At 38.5% G+C, this 9,227-nt stretch overlaps 1 protein-coding gene across 2 annotated transcripts; it reads right to left on the reverse strand.

Moving 5' to 3' along the window:
• Positions 1-577: 577 nt before the first annotated feature.
• Positions 578-9,188, reverse strand: mpv17 (mitochondrial inner membrane protein MPV17). Of its 2 annotated transcripts, none has more exons than XM_026340656.1 (8): positions 9,111-9,188; positions 7,830-7,912; positions 5,702-5,817; positions 5,325-5,417; positions 4,884-4,979; positions 1,659-1,691; positions 1,488-1,540; positions 578-1,199 (listed from the first exon to the last, which is right to left on the reverse strand). In XM_026340656.1, the coding sequence occupies exons 2-8, from the start codon at positions 7,900-7,902 to the stop codon at positions 1,130-1,132; spliced, it is 534 nt and encodes a 177-aa protein (XP_026196441.1). In that variant the 5' UTR covers positions 7,903-7,912; positions 9,111-9,188; the 3' UTR covers positions 578-1,129. The 2 variants fall into 2 exon arrangements, with proteins under 2 accessions (XP_026196441.1, XP_026196442.1); XM_026340657.1 differs by having other exon boundaries at positions 7,830-7,907; positions 9,111-9,159.
• Positions 9,189-9,227: the final 39 nt, after the last annotated feature.

Below are 9,227 nucleotides of genomic sequence, written 5' to 3' on the forward strand. Positions count from 1 at the left end.
CCCAGCTCAGCAGCCAAACAAACCCCACCCATCCGAGGCTAAGCTGGCCACAGAAGTTAGCAAGGTCAAAACACACCACTGGCATCACCACAAGTAAACTTTGTTAGCTTACACACCTCAGACAGCGTTTGTTGTTAAAATGTACAAAATAGATACGATGGTTCAACAAGTTTTAACAAAAATACACACGATTACTTAGATTATAAGATTGTTTCCGTTCTCAAGTCTGATAATAAAATAAACTTTAGTGCTCCTCCAAACATCTCCACTGATAAATGATGATTTTAGTTACAGGTACAGACTGGAGTTAGCTAAACAAAGTGGAATACAACAGCTGTTTCCCAGTTCCCAGTCCCGTTCTTCCTTCAAGATTCAAAATAACCTGCTTTCTATAGTTTCACTGCACAAAGAGTGGAGCGCTATCATCTGCAAAAAGTCACATACATGCATCAAACATGTTGTTAGTATCAATTCAAGCAGCATTAAATTACAGTGAACTGGCTTTACACGTTTCCTGAGCTCGGGAAGCCTGAAATTCTTTAGCGTTAAGTTAAAAATATCACAATCACATCTCAAATGTTGTTGTTGTTGACATTTTAATGACGTTTTAGACTCTTACATATATACAGATATATAGATAAACTAGAAATATATTCTGTCATCATTAAATAAAACAGCCTATTCCTAATATTTAAAGTGATTAATACATTTAATGGATTAGAAAAGTTTCTTTGCAGCTACTGGGTTTTAGTGTGTGTGTGTGTGTGTGTGTGTGTGTGTGTGTGTGTGTGTGTGTGTGTGTGCCTACACTGCAGCACCACTGCCAAATCCCATTTCCATAAATAACAAACTTTCACAGACATTTCTGCAAATTAAAGTTTGACTTTCAAGTGTGAATTTGTCATTCAGAGAGACGAGCACGTTCTCCCGACCTTTACCAGTGACTCAGTCACAGTTTTACACATTGGAAATATCAGAAGACTAAGTGGTCTAAAGTAAGTTAGACCAGAACGGCCCGTGTCATACACACACTACAAATGAGTGTAAAACCATCATCATCATCATCATCATCATCATCATCATCATCATCATCAACAACAACAACACAGGCCAGACGTGTGATCATCCTTTACATCTTATTGGCCTTCCAGGTCAGGTAGGAGTTCCAGGCAACAGCAACAACCTGGACGACAGCCAACCTACAAGGAAATTTGACATGTTTAATCTGAATAAAGTCACTGAGGTGTTTAATGCATTAATCAAAAGGAAATTAAACCTTTTAAAATGACAACTGTACTGCCAGCTCCTAATAATACTAATATTTAAAAAGGGACTGTCACAATAAAACATGACTCAAAAAAAACTGTAAAGTGTTGTTTTCCTACTACTTGAAACAAAATAGTATTTACAGTAAAATATATATTTAGATTCTGATTCTTTGCTCTTAACACAAACAGCCCCTGACCGATCAATGCAGAACGTCTCACCTGTGGTGCAGTGGAATAAAGTAGAAATTGGCGATCTGGACCGGAGGCCAAAGCTGAAACACAATCCAAAAACTCAGGAAATGACGCAATCACATGATACACAATACGAGGTGGTCGTTTAAAGATTCATTTAAAGAAGCCAAATGTTTTACAAGAACATTTTAAACTTACATAGTAATTTGAGATCAGTGCATCGGTGTAGTCCTGTAAACAAACAGACAATTACATTGACATCATTAATAGAATAACTAACCAGGGGCCGTGTTACTGTTAGTCTGACACTATAGTGGGCACTGTGGACCAGAGGCACAGGAAACACACAGGAGGGCTGCTGTAGAAGAAGAAACGAGGCAAACCTGAACAAAACGGTTTGTGTTTCACACTTTCGCTGGTTTCAAAAATCAAGAGACATGCAGCAGCCCGTGCAGCTACAGAGACGTCAACTGTCTGCAGGAAGCATATAGCAGGTCTAATGAGAAGCTAATTCTGTCACTAATATTAGACCAACATCCGAGAGACAAGTTAGAGGAAATCAAGGGGGGGTCTCCAAATCAGTCCGCGGCTCACTGTGCCAGCATTTCAGTAAAGTGAAGCTCTAAAATGTGAATCTTGTGTATTTTCATTCACTACTGAGGAAGAAAACAGGTCGCAGTTGGAAGAATTCCCTGTAAGTTAAATTCAAATATGAATGTTTTCCATAAAACCTCTCGCAGCCTCTCATCAGGTTCTGATGGAAACAGGTTCCTGTAGAATACCAGTTAAATGTTGATATAAACACCTCTAAAGACACTTTAAAAACTTCCAGCCTCCTTCTCTGCCCTGAAGTTCAGCCCTCCAACATTCTCCATTACTGAAGAGGTGAAACCACCAGTGGGGGGGTGAAGTGACAAATGGTGATACGCTCAACCTCCAGTTGGTGGAGAGTTTTATTCCAAACCTATCGAGAATGGAAATGGGGCTCGGCAGCCAAAATCACAGCAGCTGTTGAGTAACTGGTAATGACAGACATCCCTATCCCCCCCCTCCCCTAAAAGGAAGAGGAAGGAAATGAATAAAACAATTACTAAAAGTGAAAACATTTTGCTGCATGTGCTGAAATCAATTCCTACTCAGTTTATCTAGTTTAAGTTCCTTTAGCTCAGAATTTCTTTTTGCTTTAGTAAAAACTAATGAAACACAAAAGGCAGCAGACGGAGGCTTTGACTCAACAGTAAATACAGTCTCACTCAGCAAACGCAATCTTACCACCAAAAATCCAGCGTGTCATCTACCTAAAGGTCACCTCCACATGTCTCGACTTATAAAAACCACAATGTTCTAGTTACAGCACTTCTCTTTTTTTCTGGGTGTAATTACAGCCAAACAAGCTCCTTCACCACCTGAGGTAAAATTACGTCAAAGTTTTCCCAACCACGGTCTGGAGACGATGGGACCTCTCTCACCTCTGCCTGGAGTTCCTGAGCTGCTTGATTATAGTTTTTGCAAAACATTAATCTGCTTTAGTTCTTTATCGTAGCAGGAATTCAAGATGACAGGCATCAAACTGGAGTTACCTCTGTGGGGCTGCAGGTGTGGTTCAATTCCACACTACACACAGTTTTCCAGTAGGTCTCAAGGTTGTTCTGCAGCAACACGGGACCAAAGTCAAACTTCATTTGTTGCTAAAGTGTTTTGTTAATATTATTATTCTCCAACATATGGAGGAGCTGTGCACCTCAAACAAATCACAGATGGTGGGAAGACGACTCCAGACGATCTTAAGAAAAGAAAAATAAGTGTTTGATGTGGAAATTTCTTTTTAGTTCCTCTTTGTGTGAGTTTTAATGTCAGTGGCTTTTTAAAGTTGCAGTGAAGTAACGTTCTCTTGCAGTATCGCTCTTGCACACAGTATGTGTGAATGGTATTCTTCAGTTTTGCCTCCTGAGTGTTGTTGCTGTGTTTCTCTCCAGGTCTTTGTCTTAGAGCTGAGGTTTTAGATTTAATGTTTTAGGCTCTGAAGTTAAAGTGAGGATACATAAATGCAATGCATAGTTTTTATAGTAGGTGTTTAGATTCTTATTCATCTAACAGCAGCATCAGGGAGGTGTCAAATTCACTTTACAGCATGGCCAAGTCCAAATATGCCTCCGTATAGAGAATCACAGACAAGTACAAGACGTCCTGCAGCTGATGGTCCAGATCTAGATCTAGAGATCAGATCTATCCATCTATACTTTTTACTTTAGTGTCTAAAACTTTTGTTTATGACCATTTCCATCAGTACTTCGTGTTTAGTGCTACTTATCAAATGTTAGCATGCTAAAATGCTAAAGTAGGATGATGAACATATGTATCAGACACTGAGCAGCTTTACCAATCAGAATCCCATTAATTTCCCTCTCACATTTCCTCAGTGCCAGACTTTGTTGTAATGAGCACATTTGTCATTTATTTTCTGTCCTTTCTGACATTTACCAGTTTGGCCTTTCAGATCCAAGCGTCTGCTTTTGTAAATAATTAATGGTGACCAGCAGCACGCTGGGTAAGCAAGGCGGTGACAGGCGTTTGAGCAGCTGGCACAAGACGACAGTCGGCTCTGACCTGGCATACAAATACACATCCAAACACAGACACACACGCGCACGTATATATATATACACACACACACACACACACACATATATATACACACACACATATATACACACACACACACATATATACACACACACACACATATATACACACACACACACATATATATACACACACACACACACACACACACACACACACACACACAGGTATGAGTCATTCTGTCTTTTTCCACAGTCCCTCACTTTCATCTCTTCTCCCATCACAGGAAATAGTTTCTAATAATAATAATGAGAGGTGAGTGTTGGAGGTCAGGTACCAATACACAGTGAAAACCAAACTTCCTCTCTGTGTGCTCTCTTTACTTGGACTGTGTCCGTACAGAAATCCACTTTCTTGCTATTGTTTGTAAAGTTTCAAGTTTAAATAAACAAAAAGAAAACGTTGGGAAAAAAGTTTTTAATGGAGAAAAACTGGTAACGTGACTTGTTTTGTAGTTTTGCAGCTGAAAAACAATCACTACTAAGAACAGATGGGATAACTGATATTTTTATTACAACTGTTGTAATAAAAATACATTTAAAATATAATAGCATAAAAAAAAGAACATGGTGTAAAATGTAAATAAAAATATAATAGTCTATCTGTGCCCCACCGGCTAGTATATGCAGCTGTGTTTTTAATGCAAAATTCATAATAAAAAAACAACAAAAGCTCAGCAGAGCTCTGGTCAAAGACTGAATTTTACCTCCAGCGGCATCACTTCTGACACACGGCTGTGAGGACCAACAGTTAAAAGCTGTGACTCATAATCTAACTCACCCGCTTGAGCTTGGCGACGTTCTCCTCCACCGTCAGTCCGTTCAGAGCACCAGTGATACAGAGGAAAGCTCCCAAGAAGCATGGTGCGAAACACAACTGTAATGATACAAACACACGTAAGAAAAGAAGAGAAAGATGAAAGATAATCTGCTCATCTCAGATCAGATTAACAGGAGGTGGTGTTTAAATAAGCATGTGATTGTGAACGTGACACATACTGCACTGCATGGAAAAGGCCTGGAAAAGTATTGTCAAGTATTTTCAGAAAAAAATTTACTTGAAGAATGAAAAATAGAAATAAAGATTGGAAAAGTGAGTGATTATTAATAATTAATTTTTAACCACTGGTTGCTGTTAAATAACAAAACATATGGAAAAATCACTGAGCTTCTTTTGTAGAAGAAGAAGTGGAGGAGCACGGCTCCACATGACGCCTCTCACCTGATCAACCAGCATTTTCTTCATGGCAGCACTTTTACTTCCTCCAACCACTAGTTTGTCCAGAACCTTGTACCAGCTGCCGATTACTGGACCCTTTGTAGCAAAAGAAACAGGAAGCAGGATTCAGAGTTTATCCTCATACAACGTTTTCTCGTTTGACTTCTTCAGTTCTTCATGCTAATATATTATTATTATTATTCATGTGAGGAGGATTAATACAACATGTTCCAAAACAACAAGGCCTCAGATTAGTTTACAGAAATAATAATTAACTTTGTTGTTGTGCAGCAACATGATGTCAACGATGTTATGTCATCTAATCAGTCTCATCAATTAACAGTGTTTTCTAATGGGACTGTTAAAAAACAAACACTTACCACAAAGCAGAAACCGATGCTCATCATCCGGGCCGTGCGTCGCACGTTGTGCTGAGCCAACCCTCGTCTCTCAATCACCTGTTGTGAGATGACATCACCAACACCCACTAAAGACCCTGGAGGAGACGGACACCATTCAGTTCAATGAGCACAGTGACACTGAAGATAATTCCTGTGGACAACTGCATCCACAGAACGAAACACAGTTCAGCAACATCATTTTTAATGAAAGGACATAAATACAGCAAGCAGCAACACAACTGATCGTAGTATTGCAGCTGAACACTGGCTGCCGCCTGTCATGAAAAATAAAGACATAGTTCCATCTTCTAGTAGATTTAAAATCATTGTTACAAAATTTCACCATAATTATTGTGCAGTGAAAACTGATACTGTTACGTCCCTAATTGCCAGTTTTAATAAATCAGTGACCCAGATTAGTGGGTTTCTTCCACGTTGATGCTCTGCCAGGCCTTTCCTGCAGCCTTGTAAAATCTAATTTTGTCTGTCTCGATGTGCCGTAAAGCCAAGTCAATTAGCTAAAAAGAAAAGAGCTGCAGAGATGATGATGATGATTCTGTGTCATCACACTGTAGGTGACACTGCTCCTAGTTCATGTTTCACCTGCTACATTCTCAGTGTAAAAATATTAGTATATATATTAGTTGAACAACATGGAGCATAAAAGTAAACCACATCTATCAGTTTGACTCCTGTCCTAAATGTCCAATGATTGTCTTGCATTTATTTAAAGCACATAATTGGGTTGAGTGACACTGACACACACAGGAAGACAAAGCTGCAGTAACAACGTACACACCGCTGTTAAAACTGACAACACAGTGTTTTAATACAGACCCAGCCTCTCCTTAAAAGGTCACAGGGAACCAAATAAAAAGGTAATTAAGGTGACAAGGTGGACACACACCGACTCACACACACACGCTAAACAACAAAATGTCATCTGTACACCTCAAGAGCAATAAATATAAATATCTGTCACTAAGACATGTTGCTGCACAGTGAAATGCTCAGGAGCTTCTGTGAATTTCTATTAAATATGGGCACAACGTCTCCTTAAGGCTGCACTGTGCCAGGTTTGTGGAGGTTGAACAATGACTAAGAACGCTGGAGAAGGAAAGGAAGGGTGGAGTCGTGCAAGGAAAGGTTTTAGGAAACATGGGGGAAAACAATAAACCATCTAAAAATCTGTTAAAGGCCACAGAACATTTGATTTGATTTTAGTTTTTTAGTGCAGGATTTTAATGAAATCATCAAAAACTTGAAGCACTAAATGCTACTGGGCTCAAAATGCTTTCAAAACCTCAACATCCTACTCTCAACAGCTCAGGCTTAATTTCTTACTGTAAAACCTGCAGTCAAATGAAGTGAAAACCCCGCTCCTTAATAAACAGCAGATTTCTGGGATATTGTGTTGAATTTCCAGGCACCTGTCTGTGTTATTGAAGAAAAGAAAAACTGCTTAAAAAACAAAAAAACACAGATTTAATTTGTTGTAAATAGAGAAGCGAAGCTGTGTTTTGTCAAACGAGAATTAAATATAAGCAGCATGGACTAATAAGAGGTAAATCTTACAGTGACTGGAAGCAATAAACTTCATTAAAAGATGTCTGACATACACCAGCTCTCTCTAGTGGAGACTGAACTTTACTACACTGCAAAACTCCAACAGACCTTCTGTTGGATTTATTTCAAAATAACATCTTTAACTTATCAGAAAACAAACAATGTGTGACTACAGAACAGTTTCACATTATTCATCTCATGTCTTTTGTTTGTATGTTGCAGCTGAGTCTTTAAATGGAGTTATGAGTTGTTAGAAACTGATTCTAAGGAATAAATATCCTTGTCACAGTCCAAAGGGCTTTTTTTTTTGTTGACTTTAACGCTCACATGCACACTGGGTAAACCAGTGCAAACATCAGGGTCTGTGACCTTTTTGTCTTCACTGAACCCACAGTTGTATCTGTACAGTTGTATCTGTACAGTTGTATCTGTACAGTTGTATCTGTGCAGCTGATATAAAGCTGAACGTGGAGACAGATCTACAGCCATCACTGGAGCTGTTGTTAGGTTCGTGCAATGTGTGAATCGAAGTTATTCTTACCAGCCGTCACTATCTGGACTGTCCAGGGGTATTTGTTCATCAAGGCCTGGTAGGTTCTCCACAGGCCGGCCATACCTCCTGCTCTGGGAAAGAAAAAACAAAAAATCATAAAGTGATCATTGAAAAAACGAGACCGGGCCTCGAGAAGGAAATGTGACTCAAATCAAGAGACCCTGCTAATGAGCTCCGTTATATTATCTATTACAATCAATTTAACCAGTCTGAGCTGTAGCTGGCTGGAGAATAACTTTAATAAACTCTCATTATTATTATTATTGTTTTTGTTGTTGTTGTTTTTATTTCCTCCACTTATTGATTCAAACTGTTTATATTAGGGTGATAATATTTATTGAATCCTGTTTACGTCATGGTTTAAAATAATTTGTTAAACATTGAAACATGGTTCTGTAACACAGTCATATTTAGAAACATCAGAGGAAACTTTAAATGGACTTTTTTAATGTTTAAAGTTTGGTTTGTGTCTTCATGAATTAGCAGAGGTTTAGTTCACTAATCCATCCCCTGGTTTCTCTGATCGTTTACTAGTCTGTGAAGTTTGAAAAGACCTTACGGTCGTTTAAAAGCACATATCCGTATCCTGAGGATACAGCTAAAATCCGCCTATAATGATTTAACCATCTGGCTGATGCTTTATTCATTACACAGGATGATAAAAAACATTTTTAACTCGTTTCCACAAGTCGCGTGTTTATTTCCGAATGAAAACAAAGATGGCGGATCTCCACTAACTTTCATAGGAAACAGAAACTTAACCTACGAAACGCGTTAAATATCGTTTTTATCGCGTAAAGAAACACACGTTTTTCTTCCAGATAGGTAGAAAACTCTATTGGGATTCTGAGGATGCCACCAGATTGTTTCTGAGTTTTAAATCATTGCCAGATAATTAACTCCTAAAATAAACGATGGTTTTAGTTAATGGACAGACGGATGCTAGTGCTGGATAAGCTAACGTTACCAACACTAGCTAACGTCGTTTAATTACAGGGTTTAATAGTAACTAGTACGTAAAACATCGTTTTAGCAACTTGTGAATTAAAATAATTAAGTTAAGACACGTTATGTTATTTAAAGTGCAGGATTTTAACACATGCTGCTTTAACTTCCAAAACTAAAGAGAATTAACGCTTCGTACACAGGAACACAGTTACCTATCAACGCAGGGTGCTCAGTATGTTATATTAATGTGTGTTATTGCACAGAATATTACATTAAATCACAAAAAATAAAAATAATTGTATAAAACGTGTAGCTACGAACCTGATGATGGTCACAAGCTGTTAGCTCCTGATGCCTTCACGTCCCCTCCGCTGCTCCGAACTTAAACTCTCAAAAGACTCTGACACATTCTGTTAAAGTAGAAGTGAAGAAAATGTA

The sequence above is a fragment of the Anabas testudineus genome, chromosome 24, assembly GCF_900324465.2.
Source record: "Anabas testudineus chromosome 24, fAnaTes1.2, whole genome shotgun sequence".
Taxonomy (NCBI): domain Eukaryota; kingdom Metazoa; phylum Chordata; class Actinopteri; order Anabantiformes; family Anabantidae; genus Anabas; species Anabas testudineus.

What these genes read in the sequence shown, in the direction of transcription:
- mpv17 (XM_026340656.1), bottom strand. Translation starts at nt 7,902, where the DNA reads ATGGCCGGCCTGTGGAGAACCTACCAGGCCTTGATGAACAAATACCCC. An exon ending in CACTGATCTCAAATTACTAT is followed by an intron (nt 1,541 to 1,658) that starts GTAAGTTTAAAA and finishes ATTGTGTTTCAG; the next exon opens with CTTTGGCCTCCGGTCCAGAT. An exon ending in TTTATTCCACTGCACCACAG is followed by an intron (nt 1,200 to 1,487) that starts GTGAGACGTTCT and finishes ATTTCCTTGTAG; the next exon opens with GTTGGCTGTCGTCCAGGTTG.